We start from the raw sequence: 16910 nt of genomic DNA on the forward strand, positions 1-16910 counted from the left end.
TTTCTGTATGCCTTCTGACCTGTAGGGTCAGGCTTTGGTAATCAGATATTCATATTTTGTAAAGATACATTTGAGTAAGGTTTTAAGGTATAGTGTGTGGAGATTTATATATTTCTCTTTACACTATATCAGTATCTCTGAAAAAAATTATAGCTTCTTTTGAAAAAATTCACAATCAAAAGCTATTCATAATAAATAAAATTGGAAACCTAAAAACTACTTTTATGTATGTATGTGTACTTTTGTACATACTTTTGTACATACTTTATGTATGTATGTGTACTTTTATATAAATACTTACACATGTACTTTTGTGTGGAGATAGACATACACGGACCACAGTTCTGTATTCTGCTTTTTTAGCAAAGTATGGTATCATGAATATTTTCATAGGTCATTGAAATCATTTATTTTTATTTTTATTTTTATTTTTATTTTTTATTATTGAAACAAAGATTTTGAATCACTATATAATATCCCATATCATGGATGCATCATTTGTTTTCAGCCATTGATAACTTTTAAAATGTTTCTAATTTTTCTTTATCAAAAACCTGATTATTTTTGTATTTACATTGTACTGTACATATTTATATTTTTAGGTTAAATTCTCAGAAGTAGAATTATTTGATCAAAAGGGGTGAATGTTTTTAAGGCTCTGGATGAATTTTATCAAATTTTCTACATAAAAGTTTGTATCAGTCGAAATTTTTATCAACAGTATGTAAGAAAGTCAGTTTCTCCCATCTAGAAACACTGGTATTACCATTCTTTGTGAGGTTTCTTAGTTTGGTATATTACAAAAATGCCTCTTACTGATTTTTGTATCTTTAATTATGATGATATTGAACTCTTTCTGAATATTTATTGGCCATTTATTTGGGGGGAGGGATTCTTAGTATTTTACTGTTTTTGTTGAATAAATGCTTTCTTATTGCTTTAACTTCAGTATTTTTTATTGTTTGTGTGGCTGAACACTTCGTATGTTTATTTACCATTGGGAGGATTGGTTATGGGATCTTGCCTATTTTTTTTTTTGAATGTTTGTTTATTTTTGAGAGAGAGAGAGAGAAAGAGAGCGAGCAGGGAAGGGGCAAAAGTAAGGGAGACACAGAATCTGAAGCAGGCGCCAGGCTCTGAGCTGTCAGCACAGAGCCCAACATGGGGCTCGAACCCACGAACTGTGAGATCATGACCTGAGCCATAGTCGGACACTCAGCCAAGTCACCCTGACACCCCTTGCCTATTTATTTAATTTTTGTTTTCATTAAGCCAATGAAGTTCTAAGAAGTATTACATTGTAAAGCATTTTTATCATTTTGATTATCATTGTTAAGGTCTTTGACTCATTTTGTTTTGTTTTAAATATTTACTTATTATTTTTTTTTTTAATTTTTTTTTTCAACGTTTATTTATTTTTGGGACAGAGAGAGACAGAGCATGAACGGGGGAGGGGCAGAGAGAGAGGGAGACACAGACTCGGAAACAGGCTCCAGGCTCTGAGCCATCAGCCCAGAGCCTGATGCGGGGCTCGAACTCCTGGACTGCGAGATCGTGACCTGGCTGAAGTCGGACGCTTAACCAACTGCGCCACCCAGGCGCCCCTTATATTTACTTATTTTTGAGAGAGAGAGGCAGGTGCAAGTGGGGAAGGGCCAGAGCAGAGGCAGGGCTAGGGGTGGGGTAGGCAGAAGATCCGAAGGAGGCTCTGCGCTGACCGCGAGCTCGATGCAGGGCTTGAACTCACAAGCCTTGAGATCATGACCTGAGCTGAAGTCAGACACTCGACCGACTGAGCCACCCAGGCGCTCCATTAAATTCTTTGTTATTGCAAATACTATTCTACAGTTTTTTGCTTGCCTTTTAACAAACTGCTTGTAGTATTTCACGAGGTTTTTACCTACTTCATTTACCAGGTACAGCTATTAACTTGTAGCTGTCAGCTGATTTATCCAGTATTTTCTTTGTATATGAATAGTATTGTTACTATAATAATATTGTATATGAATATGTAAATGAGTAATATACAATGTTAATATAATATACAATATATTATAGTAGCAATATGTTTATGAAGAAATAATTCTCAGGAAGTGAATTATTTTGATAATTGAAAGGAAGTACCAGAGGAATTCTTTTTGAAGAGTCTTACCCTACTTAAAGAGACACATTCATTTGCACTGTTGTTTTTAACACCTAAATGTCACTTAAGTAAATAGTACAGTGTTACAGAAATTCAATTTTTCTGGCATTAAAACACGATAATTACCATTCAGTAATGTCTTTTCCATTTGTATGTTTTTGTGATGTAATTTTTCCTTTCCAATCTTTTAGAACAAAGGAAGTTTACTTTTCATTCTCCTGATAATTCGTCTGGAACAACAAATTCTAACGGAATTACTAATCCATGCATCAGAAGTCCTTATATAGATGGTTGCTCACCAATTAAGAATTGGTCTCCAATGAGACTCGAAATGTGTACGGGTAGTACTCAGTATCGGACCTCACTGATTCGGATACCCTTTCCTCTTGAGGCTCACGGTGAAAATGAAGACCAAGTGAATCTTCCTCCCACGGATGCCTCATCACCAGCCATGGACACCGCTGCACACCTGCGGCAGTTGGACAGTGACACTTCTCCACGTGGCACACGTGTAGTAGTGACCGCCATGTCTATCACACAGAATCAGTCCAGTGCTTCTGAGAAAGAATTAGCACTGTTGCAGGATGTTGAAAGTGAGAAGGAGAACAACACTGTGGACATGGTTGATCCTGTAGAGATAGCAGATGAGAACACTTGGATTAAGGAGCCAGTTGATAATGGGAGTTTGCCCATGACTGATTTTGTGAGTGGGATTGCCTTCAGTATTGAAAACTCTCACATATGCATGTCACCTCTTGCAGAAAGCAGCGTCCTTCCTTGTGAAAGCAGTAACATTCAGGTAAGATAATTTAATATTCTGGAGTCCTTTACTTTCTCCTGTACTCTGTTTTTCTCAAAGATTGTACTAAGAAAGAAAATGGGTTAAATGTGAGGACTGTAGCAGGAGCCCTTGGGTGGCTCAGTCGGTGAAGCGTCCCACCTTGGCTCAGGTCATGAGCTCACAGTCCATGGGTTCGGGCCCTGCATCAGGCTCTGTGCTGACAGTTTGGAGCCTGGAGCCTGTTTCAGATTCTGTCTCCCTCTCTCTCTGCCGCTCCCCCACTCGTACTCAGTCTCTCTCTCTCTCTCTCTCTCTCTCTCTCTCTCTGTGTCTCAGAAAATAAACATAAAAAAAATTTTTTTTAAATGTGGCGACTGTAGCATTATGTAACATTAAAAAAAAATATCCATACATGGTGATACTAAGAGGGTTAGTTGTTTTTTTTAATTTGGACTGATGGTGCGTATTTAGTATTCACGTTAACTGATACTTATTCGGAGTAAGAAAGGATGACAGCAGAAAAGAAATCAAGCTGCTCTGTTTCTACTGAGTGCTAGGGTCAGGCAACCTCTCAGGATTCATCTCCCCCTCTCGTGTGAAGCTAGCGCCAAGGAAATTCAATTCCCGGTAAGGTACTTGTCTTGTAAAATTTCAGTAGTTCTATTTTTCCTTTATATGGTTTGGGAAGAAAAAAACAAGTTAAAGGACTTTTATGTATATGCTTTTTGTACTTTTTAAAAATGATTTATAACCAACATTTTTCACTTAATCACACATTTCCAGTTTGCAGTATCTGACAACAGGAAAGCATGATTCATTTGACAAGTAAACTTCATAGCCAGCACTTACTTTTTTTTTTAAGTTTATTTATTTTGAGAGAGAGAGAGAGCACAAAGAGAGAACAGAGAGAACAGGAGAGAGAATACCAAGCAGGCTACACACGGTGAGTGCAGAGCCTGATGGGAGGCTCGAATCCGCAAACCGTGATCTCATGACCTGAGCGGAAATCAAGAGTCAGACGTTTAACCAACTGAGCCACCCAGGCGCCCTGCCAGCATTTACTTTCAGAAAGACATTTGTTCCATTAATTGCCATAGTTTTTTTGGTTTGTTTTTTTGAGAAAAAGAGTGCGAGCAGGGGGGTGGGGGGAGGGAGGGGCTGAGGAGAGAGAGAGGGAACCTTAAGCAGACTCTATACTCAGCATGCAGCCCAACACAGGGCTCGATCCCACAAAGCTGGGATCATGACCTGAGCCAAAATTGAGTCCGATGCTCAACCATCTGAACCACCAGGCACCCCAATTGCCATAGTCTTTGAGCTGAGAACTTTAAAATAGTCAAAAAGGCAGTTCTCACCTGCCATTTCATAGTAACAACATTTAACAGTTATGTAGCTCTTAGTGTATGCCAGGCGTTATTCTGAGTACTCTACATATGTTAATTTATTGAATCTTCACAACAGCCCTATGAAATAGGTGGACTGTTGTCCCCATTTTACAGAGGAGGAAACTGAGGGTCAGAGAGGTTAAGTAATTTACCTATATCGCTAATAAGTGGTGGTGCAAGATTTGAATCCTGGCAATATGGCTTTAGAGTTCATGTTATTTAATCCAGATTTGGACGGACTTCTAGTAATAGCTAACACGGACACAGTGCTTCAGTGTGTCAGGCGCTCTCCCAACCACCTTATCTGTAGTCATTCATTTAATTCTCCTACCACCCTATAATGCCCTAGTGCTGTCAGGTTTGGAATGCTAAAGTTTAAAACTCACAGGGGGATCCTGAATGACCCCAAATTAAATATAATCATCTGCTCAGATTTTTATGTCTATAATGGTCTCTCCTGACTTCTAGGATCATTGCTCAGGAAAAATACACTAGAATCACTTTTATATATTTTAGCTTCTAAATTTGGTTCCTATATGAAAAAGCACTTAGAGTCAAACTTAGCCTTCAAGGTATTGTTAACTTCTTTTTCTCTCTCTCTTTTCCTCACTACCTTTTTTTGTTTTTCCAGAGCATTTATAGAAGGATCATAAAATGCTTTCACTGCCATACACTTTGATCATCTAATTCAACTACCCATTGGAAGCCTATATCACTACTAAATTATCATCCACTGTCTGCTTGAGTACCTGCCAGGGGTATTCTGGTCCATTTTCGGGCTTCTCTTATCATTGCAATCTCTTCCCCACATTGAGATAAAATATGCTTCTGTCTGTGATATCTTATCTACCAGTCAGTTTCAGTTTTACCCTTTGGGCCATATCATAATCTTAACCTTTTGCAGAGCATTTTGTAGTTTAAAAATGTTTTCAGGTGTTCTTGTCTTCCTACCGCAAAGGTAGCTTCTAAACATTTGAAGACAGCCACATTTCCCCAGGGTCTCTTGACTTGCTGGGTGGACGGATTGGCCTCCGCGTGTGGTGGTGCACAGCTGTCATTCTAGAATCTCCCTTCATCAGACTGGGAATTCTCTTCCCCTTTCCTGTGTTCTGTCTCCTGTTTTCTACATTCCATCCTTCTCTTTCCTGGTTTACCTCACACTTTACTGGAACAAATTTTCTGGTATCTTTGTGAGGAGAAGTACATTTTTTAGATACTGCATGCCTGATCGTGTATTCTTCATTCTCTCACATGAGAGTTTGGAAATAATTATCCTTCAGACTTTGAAGGCATTGTTTCATTGATTTTCTTTCATGATTGCTGTTGACATATCTGAAGCCATTTTAAAAAATATTTTTAATGTTCATTTATTTTTGACAGAGACGGAACATTAGCGGGGGAGGGGCAGAGAGGGAGTCACAGAATTCGTATCAGGCTCTAGGCTCTGAGCTCTCAGCGCAGAGCCCTCCATGGGGCTCGAACCCACCACCCATGAGATCATGACCGGGGCCAAAGCCAGATGTTTACCCGACTGAGCCACCCACGTGCCCCTGAAACCATTTTAATACTTAATCTTTTGTAAATGGTCTCTTTTTACCCAGCCCTGGACATAAATGGATCTTTTCTTTGTCTACAGTGTGCGGAGATGTCCGTGCTTCTTTGGAGTGGGTACCTTTTCGTCTGTGGTACTGGCACTCAGCAGGTCTTTATGACCTGTAAACTCGTGCCCTTCACTTGGATCTTTTTATCCTAGATTTCTCCTGTCTCGCTTTCCTTTCTGGAATTTCCTTTTAATTCTCCAGTTTTTAAAATCTTTTCACTCTATTTTTTATCTCCTTTTCTAATTTTGGGGGAGTTTCTTCATCTTTATATAGTAATCCTTCTATTATGTTTTTGTTTCTGCACCTTTCATTTCTAAGGTTTTTGGGGGGCCAGGGAGTTGTTTTTTGCTTTTGGTATCTAAATATCTGTAGCATGACTGGCAAGCATCGCATGGTCTGGCCTTTGCCTTACTCATCGGCTTCATTTTATTTTCCTTCCCTTTGTTTCAGTCACATTAGCTTTCCAGAGTTTTAAATAGCCACGTTCCCTCTTGTCAAAAGAGCCTTTCCACACACTGTGTAGAATTTCTGTCCCTCCCACTTTACTTAGTTAACTCCTATTAGTCTTTTAGTTCACAACTTAATGGTTCCATCCTCAAAGGAGTCCTCCCTGATCACTGTAGCCAAGCCAGATCTCATTATATGCTTTCATAATTCCCTGTACGCTTTGCATTCTTGCCAGTCAGACCATCTATCACGCAATCATGTATGTTTGTGTTTATCCCAGAGCTTATGTAATAGCTACTCGTTAAATATTTTGGAATCAAAACAGAATGGATATAGAGGTAAGTTCAACCAGAAGGACTGTATAAAGTCAGAACACTGATCCAGCGTTTTGACCCCTGAGGGAAAGGTTTGGTGAAGGAAGCAGAGCCCCCAAAGGAGACTGAGAAGGACCAGGCGGCGGTGGGGGGAAGAGGGGGACACGAGGAAAGCACAGTGTCATGGAACATCTTAAGGAAAGAAAGGTTAGTACTACGAAAGTAAGGGCAAGGGATATAGAGCTTGAAAAGTAGCTGTTGAATTAATAACAAGTAATTTGGTGAGTGAGCAGCCTCAAGGTGGGGAGGTGAAAAGTGAATGGAAGGAAGGTAAAGGAGGTGAAGGAATGATACACTATGTGTAGATAACTCTTTGAAGAACATTAGTTGTGAAGGGGAGGGTTGCCATAGCTAGAGAAGAACATTAATGTCCAAGATCGTTTTGTAGTTTCTTTTTTAACTTTGTTTTTCACTTTAGATGGGGGAACTAGCATATTTAACTGGAGAAGGAGAAGAGTAAAAAGAACAAAGAAAACCAGAAATTGGGCACGATAATTATTAATAATAGGTATCAATTATGTATCCTTTTGAAGTATGAGAGACCAGGGCGAGTATCTCACAGTTAGAATCTAATCCTCATGATACCTTCCAGCATATGTGATAAATATAATCTGTAAAAAAGTGATGAATTTTATATATGAAGGAACCAAGGCGTGCAAGATGGGATAGACTGTAGAGCTCTGGTGGGGGATTAGCACAAGTGACCCTTCCACTTTTGTAGGGGGCGGGGGGCTGGGGTGGACATGGGTGCACATATTTGTAGCTGGGGCTAGCATGGCTTTAAGGGCCTTGGGCTTGGGAAAGCAAAATGGCAGATTTCAGCTGATTTACTAGCTCAGTCAGTTTTCTCAGTTTCAGGAAGTGAGAGCTTCTGTGACCTTGTTCCCTCTTATTGACAACAAGAATAGGAGGGTTGTAGGCTAATAGTTTGGTCATTGAATAGAGTTCACGTGAGTGTACTTTCAGTGCACTGCCTTAACTAATGGGAGACAAAGTCTTCTGTGACAAGTAGCGAGCAAGAGGGACAGAGGACGAGGAAGAGGAGGATGGTGAGGGAAGGGTGAAAGTGCGGAGGCCTGATTTCAGGGAATGGACTACAAGCCACAACTCTTGCCAGCTGCCAACCTGAACCTGGAAGGTTTTTGAAAGACCACATCTGATTCATGTGGGGGAAAAATATAGTAATTGTGTAGGGTGATGGCAGTAGAAACACCATTTAAAGGCAGCGTAGTCCAACTGGAAGCAGATCTACATAGCATTCAGAACTCAGTTTGAATTAGAGTTTGGTCATTTACATGCTGTGGGATCTTAAGACAAGGTTCACTTGACAGTGAGTAGAGCGTGAGTTTTTAAGCTAAAAAAGCACCTCATCTACAGCTAAGAACTACTATAAAATGTTTCTGATGCCCCTGATGCCTGTGGGAAGTTACGAGATGATGTGTACTGTCTAGTTGGCCTGTGGTACGCATCATTAGTAGTGGTCTCGATGAGAGCCAATGCGGTCAGCCAGCATCTCATGGGGCCGCCCGTTGATTATTCTCTTCCTGTGGAGTGGGACAAACTCCTGTGCCTGTCTTACTCCCTACTGTATTCACTTTTCCCTTGATGTATTACTATTGAGTTCCCTAAGCCAGTTGTTTGGCGCTAGTGATAAAAGTGTAATTGGCAGGGGGGCCTGGGTGGCTCAGTCATTTGAGCATCTCACTCTTGACTTTGGCTCAGGTCATGATCCCAGGGTGGTGGGGTCGAGCCCCGCTTTGGACTCTGTGCTAATTGTGGAACCTGCCTAAGATGGTCTCTCTTCTCTCCCTCTCCCCCTCTCCCCCACCCTCTCCCTCTCAAAAATAAAATAAAAAATGAGTAATTGTCAGCTCCTCTGGAAGCAATCTGGTAATTATATTTTTGATCAAATAGCTGTTGAATGGCAACACAACCAGGTGTTTCCCCTAGAATGTAATGGAAGGTTGTTTTTTTTTGTCTTTGTTTTAGGTGTTTTAGGTGTTTAGGTTATTCAAATACAATGTTACTCCCAGTGGTCAACACATAGGCATCCATCTCTGAAAACTGGAAACATTTTTCTTAAGATTATGAATGCACATAGGATATTACTTAGGATATACTGATGTTGGTGATGGGGACAAAAATACACAATCTTTTCCTTCCTTCTGAACCTAATTTGCAAGAAAGAGTTTAAGTGCAGGGTGAATCCCTCCCCTTGTGGGGTTTTGTGTTTGGTGCTCAGCACTGTGCAGGTAGATGCCGTGTGTGTGTATAGTGCACAGGGCTTGGAGCCTCAGCTCTTCATCACTGCATTCTGATACTGTGAAAGTCCCCTTTCTGACCCTTCACTTCCTCATGTGTGAAGTTAATAGGGTTGTCGCACGGACACAGTAAGAATGGCATTATACAGAGTGCCTTACAGGCCCTGGCACTTTTCTAGGCACTCAGTAAATATTTATTATACATGTGCCCAAACTGCAGTTTGCCAGAATCCCTTGTTTAATTTGGGGCTGCCAAGAGTACATCCTAGAATGCTACAGTTAATTAAAACGAAAAGTTGAACTAACACCTAGAGCCATTGTATACGTGGTATTATTATGAAGTAAGATTTGTGTGTCAGCAGTGGGTGTGAGTATAATGTAAATGACCTTTTAAAAAATAAATTATTTTGAGTACTTTTAAAGATAGCATGCCTGTTAGTAAATCTTAGAGATACAGTCAAGCCATTCAAAGACAAGCCTGGTAAATAAATTGGAATTTGAAGTTGATTGTAATCCTCACTTTTATCTCCTGAGTGTGATCACAAGGTAACAGGAAAGCAAGTTTATACTGGCTTGTTCCCGGATTCTAAACGAAATTACAAGATATATTTTAGTAAAAGGAATGGTATAGTACCATGACTCCTTTGGAGAACAACCAGTTCTATGTAAAACTACATTTTATGTTTGCATATTACTTTTCAATTGCATTCAGTATGATCAGGAATAAATAATACATTGTTTTGTTCAGTTGTGAGTGGTAGTATATAATGATTCACTTATATTTATATAATTATTAACTATATATTTTAAATAAATATACATAATTTTATTAATGTTTATTTTTGAGAGAGAGCACAAGCTGGGGATGGGCGGGGGGGGGGGGGGGGGGGGGGGCGGACATAGACTCCAAAGCAGGCTCCAGGTTCTGAGCTGTCAGCACAGAGCCTGATGCGGGACTCGAACTCACAAACTGTGAGATCATAACCTGAGCCAAAGTCAACCACTTAACCGACTGAGCCACCCAGGCACCCCAATGTACATAATTTTAGAAATACATTTTATATATTTTTAATTTTACTTATTTAAACATAAAAGAAGTTTCTCAGATTTTGTGGATAAGTGAATTAGTTTGCAGTGTTATCCTTGGTATTTTTCCTTCTCTTCCCTATCAGATGGATAGTGGCTATAACACACAGAATTGTGGAAGCAATATTATGGATACGGTTGGAGCAGACAGTGATGCACAAACCTTGGAAGTTGAGAATAAATCTCAAGTTCTTAATACAAAGGTATGGAAAAAATAGAGAAAGCTTGATATGGTTGTAGGTTATAAGTATTTACTAAATGTGATTTTTTTTCAGGGGCGCCTGGCTGGCTCAGCTGGTGGAGCATGTGACTCTTCATCGTGGGGTTGGGAGTTCAAGCACTACATTAGGTGTAGAGATTACTTAAAAATATAAACAAAAATAAATGACCATTTTCAATATTTTTTCCACCCCATTTTGCTTAAATTTTTTTTAATTATCATGTTTAAGCCTCATCCTATTTTCAGTTCATTTAACCACAGAACGTGCTTTTTAAATCAAAACACTTCATTTTCCTAAATAACTCTGGCTATGGGAGAGATTAAGAGGTTGGAGAGGGAGAACTAGTCCTATTTTGGAATTGGCACCTGAACGCGTTTCCTTAAAACTAAAGGGAAAGATAGGTTTTTGCCTTTAACGTTTCAAACTGAGACTACACATCAAAATAAGAACTCTCAAAGGTTAAGTGCTTTTTTCTTAAAAATCCAAGAGCCTTTGGAGACCAGAAATAACACATACCTTACCTACTAAGTATTTGTACAGAGATATACTTTTGATTAGGACATTTACTGAACTTTCTAGATAGGATGGTTTTATATATATATATATATATATATATATGCATATTTGAATAAACATTAATTTTAGGCACTAATTGGGAGAATCTTTGATTTTTATATGCCAATTTATTAATGAACACAATACAGTGAACACAACTCTCCAGTGAATATGAAGATTTAATGTGGAGGCCACCTTAATTTCTCTTTCGTCCATTTTGTCATGAGGTGGGATTGTAGTTGCCCATTTAAAAGTAAGCAAGCATTAGGATATAGGAAAACTACTCTTTTGGTTGCAGAATATGGACTTCTAGAAAATCCTATCTTCACTTGTACCTTTAGTATTCATAAGGAAATCCTCATTCCAGTTTTAAAAAATATTCACATAATAGTTGCACACTTGGATGGTCCTATCCAAGCAGCAAATAAGGTATTTTCTGTTTTTTTCCCCCCACAGGAAGACCGCATAACACAGAGGTGTTGAATGAGAACAGCAAATCCTCCCAAGGCAGCAGTCCATAGAATAACTTCTCAGAACCAAAGACCATCAGTGAATGGCTCCTCACATATTTTTTACGCACAGGATCAATAATGTGATCGTGATTGGGAAAAAGTTGCTTTAACTAACAGGTTTAGCTTTTCTTCTTTCCCCCTTAATGTGAAAAATCAAGGGCTTAATTTAGTGACATGGGAACAACAGAAAAACTCCTGGAACTTTCAAGTCATTGAAGTACAAGTGTATTTTTTATTAATAAATATTTTTGTACTTACCTTGATTGATGTGTTTAACAATAAATTTGAGAGTAAGGACTTTGCCCCTATCCTACAGGGCCAGTGAACTGCTGATTAGTTAGTACACCCTACCAACAGCACTGAATTTGGCAGTAGTTGTGAGATCATGTAAAATTGTGAGGGTACTGTTTTACATAAAACGAATTTACATTTATAACCTTTGTGAAAGAAATAGATCTTAGATAAAAAGCAAACTTAATTGAAAAAATAGAAAGATGAAGGCTTCCAGACTTTTTTGTTCTTGATTTGTTAATTTCTGTGCAGAAATTCTTGGTTCCAGTGATAGCTGTTCCAGTTACTACTTTTGAAAATGTAAACACTAGAAAGGTCCAAATAGCATCTTAGTATCACACATTATTGGGGCACCTGGGTGGCTCAGTCGGTTGGGCTTCCCACTCTTGGTTTTGGCTCAGGTCATGATCTCAGGGTCATGGATTCGGGCTCTATGTTGGGCTCTGCTGACAGAGTAGAGCCTGCTTGGGAATCGCTCTCTCTGCCCCAACCGTGCACACATACACATGAGTTCTCTTTCCAAATAAACTTAAAAAAAAAAAAAAAAAATCATACATTATTAGTGGGGATGCCCAGAATAGATCTCCATCCCTAGGGTTGGAACATTGTTTTCAGCTCAAGTTTGGCTGGGGAGGAATAAATCAGTGGGGACTGGGTGACACAGTTCCTGTATGACTTTAGGCCTATAAAATTATGGTTGGGCAGACACAAAACTGATTTTTTAAAATCTTAAAGTTCACATTGGGAGTAGAAGGGAAGTATAAATTTTTTGGACACATTACCTCTGGAGAATGTATATGCATATTTGCAAATCACCTTTTCAAAGTTATCTTATACAAAAGATGGAGGAATAATTCATATGCAGCCCTAGAAAATAAAAACATACTATCATTGTGTCATTTTCTTTATTTTTTGCACCTTATAAATTTATTGCTAACCTGCAAAAAGACCATTTCTTCCTGTGTACCTGATTCCTCTCCCCCAGCACACTAACCATTAAGCGGTTAGTCACTAGGTCCACTGCTCAAGACTCTATTATGAAATGGAGTCCTTAAGCACATGGGCTTTAGAATCAATATAAACTTAAATTTAACAACTACTGTGCAGTAGGAGGAATTCGGTTCCCTGGCTATGTTTTCTTAATAGCACAAGAAATAAGATAGTGATTATAGCTTGGGTTCGAATCCATCATCACTTACTACTTGATCTGGGACATAAAACCTTCATCTTGTCATCTATTAAATGGGGAAAGTGGTTTTATCTAACAGGGCTTTTTAAGTGTAATATTCCACATATGCTACTTCGCCTAATAACTGGCACTAGAAGCATTAGATTACCAAAGGTGAAGCGTTAGGATGAAAATTTGGTTTCTGGTCATCTTAAACTCCCCAATAAGGACTAATTCCTGAATCAGGTCTTCCTCATAAATGACACACAAGAAAACAAACTTGGAAAGTAGAAGGTTAGCCATTGCTTTAACCAAGAAGCCCCCATTTCCTTTTGTCGCAAGTAAACTACGGGCTGTTGGCAAAGGATTTTTAAATGGTGGGGCGGTGGAAATCAAATGAGCAATATTTTGTGACACATGAAGTTTGTGATATTTAAATGCAAGGTTTTGTTTGAACACAGCCAGGCTTGTCTCCATACTGTCTGTAGCTGCTTTCGCACTGCAATGGAAGAGTTGAGTACCGTGTTGTAACACAGACTGTCCAGCATCGTCGAACATGGCTGGGCCTTTACAGAAAATGGCTTATTGGCACCTGCTCTTGCGTGTTCACTTACTACTTGGACCCAAGACCACTCCAAGTTATTTTCTTTAAACTGGAACAATTTCTGCCTCAATGTTGGGATGTTTTCCTCAGTAACAGGAAAACTAGAGTGCCTAAATTGTACACATTGTAATTATTCCCACTGAGTATGCCTGCTGATATATTTGCCAGTCCTTTCTCTGGCATTGCACCACAAGCCACTTCAAGGCAGAGACAGTTTACCTGACGTGGTGATGAGCATGGTACATTGTAAGTACTTTAGAAATTGGATAAGCTAAGTAAAATCTTTTTTTTAAGGTAACTCTATCTCAAAATATTCTTTTTTTTTTTTAATCTTTATTTTTGAGAGAGAAAGAGACAATCTGAAGCAGGCTCCAGGCTCTGAGCTGTCAGCGCAGAGCCTGACGTGGGGCTTGAACTCACGAACTGCGAGATCATGACCTGAGCCGAAGTCGGACCGTTAACCGACTGAGCCCCATATCTCAAATATCTCATATTTGAGGCAGGCGCCCCATATCTCAAAATAATTCTTAAAAAATAATCATTACTAATCTTTGTGGTTAACAAGACATACCAAACTAATACTTACTTCAATTGTTCCCTTTAATATGTCCTTAACACGATCCCCCCTTTCCTACAGAACCTGATATGTATGCAGTTTAAAAGCCATTAATGACCTACTTTTTATAAGAAACATAACGTACATGTTTAATGTGCCCTCTCTCTTCTCTGAGTCCCAATGCCTTACTTGGAGGGGTGGAGGGGAAACTGTGAGCTCTAAGGTCAAGGATGGTGATCACACTTCTTGGTATTAAAAAAAAAACTTTTTCCAGTCAGATCCAAATATCCTACTTCTTGCCTTCCTACAACATCCAATTCCCAAAAACTCACAGCTGTTTAAGGACCACTAATAAAAATACCGGAAGCTTTCAACAGTAAGGGAACACTTAAAATAAATGAGGTAAATTAAAGATGGCAAAGGACTAAATTCCTTGACAAATCTTGACTTCATTGTCTTGCAATCTAATAACTGCCACACCAAACACGGACAGCTTTCAAGATTTAGAAAGAACAGATTGTTCCTGACTTCTCAAATGTTCTATCCTCCTCCATAGGAAAATGATAGGTTTTTTCTATCAATATTAAAAAATCAAATTGCTTATAAAATTAATCTGTTCTTTAGCAAGCAGACGAATGCTCTATTTAAATGATATTTACAGATCCTTGAAGTTGCTATCCTGTCACTATTTACGTGATGGATATTCAATTGAATTTTTATGCATAAATAGTTCTGTTCAATTCAGAAATGAAGTAGTATGATGGGACAGACACAGTCAACAAACAGTTCAATAAAAATGCAAATTTTTAAAACTATTAAAATGTACTTAAGAGTAACAAACTGTATCACACACTTCTTAGGTTTAAAAGTGTTCACTCAAGGTTTCTTTTTTTTGTTTTTTTTTGTTTTAAGGAAACCAGTGTTTGAAGTTTTTTTGTTGACTGTAGCTATTTCTCACGTTTCTTCTTCTTTCTCTCTGGTTCATTAATGTCCATGTTTGGAGTATCAACCGGAATGCTTATTCCTGGGATCTAAAGTAATGCAAACAGGGAAAAAAAGGTCAGTAAAAGCATTAAATAAGAATAAATCTCATTCTCATCTTCCCCTTCCCCACTGACAACTTCAAATTTAAAAGGATATAGGGATAGAGAGGGAGAAGAAAGTAAAGGTTTTCCATACAAAGTATACATATTTCACACACAAATGGTGGCTTAAAATGTAAAAGGTAGACAGTCTCTGGATGGTAAGCTGTCAGTGACACTGTCACTGTCATTTGTAAAGTGTGGTTGAACTTGAACACTTCCAGTTTACCCTAGCTAGGCCCCTGTAACAGTCAGCATCAGAGGCCTTAGGTGTGTGGGACAGAATAAGGTTAAGAACCAGTATCTTAGGGGGAAACATACTTAATCTTCAAAAGTTCAGATTTCAAAACCAATTAAAGTGAGAAGGGACCAGGCAGGATATCTCAGAGATGTCTCAGCATCTGATACTGAGGACCTTTTCCAAAGAATCCCCAATATCTGGGATCCCACAGCTTAGGAAAATCAGTCACAAAATATATTTGCTATGCAAATATCTGGCCTCTACACTATTTACAAGATCCTCTTTATTTTTATTTATTTTTCTACCGTTTATTTATTTTTGAGAGAGCGAGAGAAGCAGAAAGAGAGGGAGAGAGAGAATCCCAAGCTGGCTCCATGCTCAGTGCAGAGCCCTATGCAGGGCTCGATGCCACCTCCATGAGTTCACGACCTGAGTTGATATCAAGAGTTGGAGGCTCAACCAACTGAGCCACCCAGGCTCCCCAATTCTCTATTCCTGAACAGAAATAACTTATGACCACACTCCTGTTTTTCACACAATATGTGCTATATCCCATCACAACACGGACAGTTTAAGTTTGGTCTTACCTGTGGTTCTACCAGGGACATTCGGATTTTCTGATGCTGAAGATTAGATGAGTCTAACATGATTTTCACTTTAACTTTATCAAAAATATGGAACACTGTATCCTCTATTTTAAGTGAAGGAATCTAAACAAAACATATTTTACTGCTTTTTAAACTGCTTTCATACACTTGAGGTTTGTTCTAGTTCTTTATCTTTCACATTGATTTAAAAGTTTACATTAAATAATTACTTCCATATTTAATAAGCATCTAGGTGTTCAATATAACAAAAACCATCAATCTAGTAGCTTCACGTATACGTGGCCTATTTATGTGCATACTACCCATTTTCAGTAAAATGGTCCCACTGTATACATTCATTCATCTCAGGATTCTCACCCCATTCATCAGCAAATTGTTGGTCTACTAGAAGAAAAGGTACTGTGGGCAAGGTCTGCTGTTTTGTAGTTCTATTAAGGTTAGGGAAGTAGGGAGTGTGTCAGATAAGAGATGCTGGAAAGAGGTTTAAAAAATTCCTCCAGGCTATAAGCAATCATTTATTCCATTAATGCATCTGTCTGCCTAGTGCAAAGCATAATTCAAGTTTTCCTTGGAGGGGGAAACTACACAACGTAAAATCAAGGACAACACTTGTATGTGAGAAGATATACGGAGGTGGGAAATTATGAACAGAACAAACTTAGTTGGCACAAGTAACTGTAGCATACAAAACATAATTTTATCCTTTTTAGGTACCATTAAAAAAAGTGCCCCCTCCAGAAAAAAAAACAAAACAAGAACATTAGAAATACTATACCTCATCATCATAAATAAGCCTTGGCTTTGGTTTGTCCTTTTCTTCAAAAAAGACTGTACCTTCTAAACCATACTTTGGAATTAACACCACAATAGCATTCTTCCTTACAAATAGAATATAGGCCTCTTCACTTACTATTCCTTTACTTTTGAAGAACAACTGTAAAATAACATATAACATTATTAAGGATTATCTTAAAGTATTTTTTTTGGAAATTAA

At 38.6% G+C, this 16910-nt stretch overlaps 2 protein-coding genes across 7 annotated transcripts in view; one reads left to right on the forward strand and one right to left on the reverse strand.

The window, feature by feature from the left end:
• The window catches only part of BORA (BORA aurora kinase A activator), a 28907-nt gene extending 17278 nt beyond the window's left edge, over positions 1–11629 (forward strand). For all 4 annotated transcript variants that reach the window (XM_045054237.1, XM_045054229.1, XM_045054232.1 and 1 more), the window contains 3 exons: positions 2335–2942; positions 10165–10281; positions 11311–11629. In XM_045054237.1, the coding sequence (XP_044910172.1) occupies positions 2335–2942; positions 10165–10281; positions 11311–11337 (752 nt within the window). In that variant the 3' untranslated portion in view covers positions 11338–11629. The remainder of the gene's footprint in view (positions 1–2334; positions 2943–10164; positions 10282–11310) is intronic.
• Positions 11630–14771: 3142 nt separating this feature from the next.
• The window catches only part of DIS3 (DIS3 homolog, exosome endoribonuclease and 3'-5' exoribonuclease), a 28070-nt gene continuing 25931 nt past the window's right edge, over positions 14772–16910 (reverse strand). For all 3 annotated transcript variants that reach the window (XM_019827899.3, XM_003980443.6, XM_045054206.1), the window contains 3 exons: positions 16692–16850; positions 15896–16018; positions 14772–15016 (listed from right to left, as the gene is read on the reverse strand). In XM_019827899.3, coding sequence (XP_019683458.2) covers positions 14933–15016; positions 15896–16018; positions 16692–16850 — 366 coding nt within the window. In that variant the 3' untranslated portion in view covers positions 14772–14932. The remainder of the gene's footprint in view (positions 15017–15895; positions 16019–16691; positions 16851–16910) is intronic.

Source organism: Felis catus, chromosome A1 (assembly GCF_018350175.1).
Source record: "Felis catus isolate Fca126 chromosome A1, F.catus_Fca126_mat1.0, whole genome shotgun sequence".
NCBI classification, from domain to species: domain Eukaryota; kingdom Metazoa; phylum Chordata; class Mammalia; order Carnivora; family Felidae; genus Felis; species Felis catus.